Source organism: Alosa alosa, chromosome 8 (genome assembly GCF_017589495.1).
Source record: "Alosa alosa isolate M-15738 ecotype Scorff River chromosome 8, AALO_Geno_1.1, whole genome shotgun sequence".
NCBI lineage: Eukaryota > Metazoa > Chordata > Actinopteri > Clupeiformes > Clupeidae > Alosa > Alosa alosa.
Genome location: NC_063196.1, coordinates 36393111 through 36393909, shown reverse-complemented (window position 1 = coordinate 36393909; position 799 = coordinate 36393111). Strand labels below are relative to the sequence as shown.

Below are 799 nucleotides of genomic sequence, written 5' to 3'. Positions count from 1 at the left end.
CAAATGACCAGTGAAACCCCATTATGACCAGTATGACCAAATGACCAGTAAAACCATAGACTACAGTCTATGAGTAATCACCCCTAAATCACAGAGTTTCCGCATGGGAAAGCATTTATTCTCTTCATTCTGATGAAAGCATGATCTGAACCTGATTTGGTAATACATAGGTGCAGTCAATACATGTTTCTTTTCATGCATACAGCAGTGACATGTGGTTTATAAACTGCACGGTTAATAGCCAGGAATATAACTGTGCTCATTCCGCTCTGGCCTGTGTGTCTAAGATGTGTTCAATTATGACCACTTTAGCCTGTGTGTCTGAGATGTGTTTCTGAATGACCACTCTAGCCATTAAACAAAAGCAGTTGTCTTTATTTCTGGGTGATGGGGAAAGAGTTTTGGTCCATCAGTTCTCCGACCCGTTCTTGTAAAATCTGCACTACTTCAGCCAAGATGAAGACATGGGTGTCGTCCAGATCTTGAATAATGAACTTTTTCCCAAGCGCTGATGTTTCATCTAGATACAGGAGAAACTGCTTCATGGCTGGGTCACTGTTGGAGAAAGAAACATAAGTGAACAATACTATAAAAAAACAGACCGAAACCCCCCAACAGCTAGGCCAGTCAGTGCATTTCTTGATTAGAATTGCAGTTAGTGTGAGGTGCTAGCCTGGGAAATCCAGATTAACCTGTTAGCGAATTTGAATTCACAATAGTGATAGATAGATAGATAGATAGATAGATAGATAGATAGATAATTGATCCCCAAGGGGAAATTCAAGAAAATGGGCCAAAG

The 799-nt window shown here is 40.4% G+C and overlaps 1 protein-coding gene across 1 annotated transcript; it reads right to left on the bottom strand.

Moving 5' to 3' along the window:
• Positions 1–354: 354 nt before the first annotated feature.
• On the bottom strand, positions 355–575 carry gtf2h5 (general transcription factor IIH, polypeptide 5). Its single transcript, XM_048250327.1, has one exon. The coding sequence runs from the start codon at positions 543–545 to the stop codon at positions 375–377; it is 171 nt and encodes a 56-aa protein (XP_048106284.1). The 5' UTR covers positions 546–575; the 3' UTR covers positions 355–374.
• Positions 576–799: the final 224 nt, after the last annotated feature.

Bases quoted from the DNA above. Each gene is read 5' to 3' on its own strand.
- gtf2h5 (XM_048250327.1), bottom strand. From the start codon at position 545: ATGAAGCAGTTTCTCCTGTATCTAGATGAAACATCAGCGCTTGGGAAA.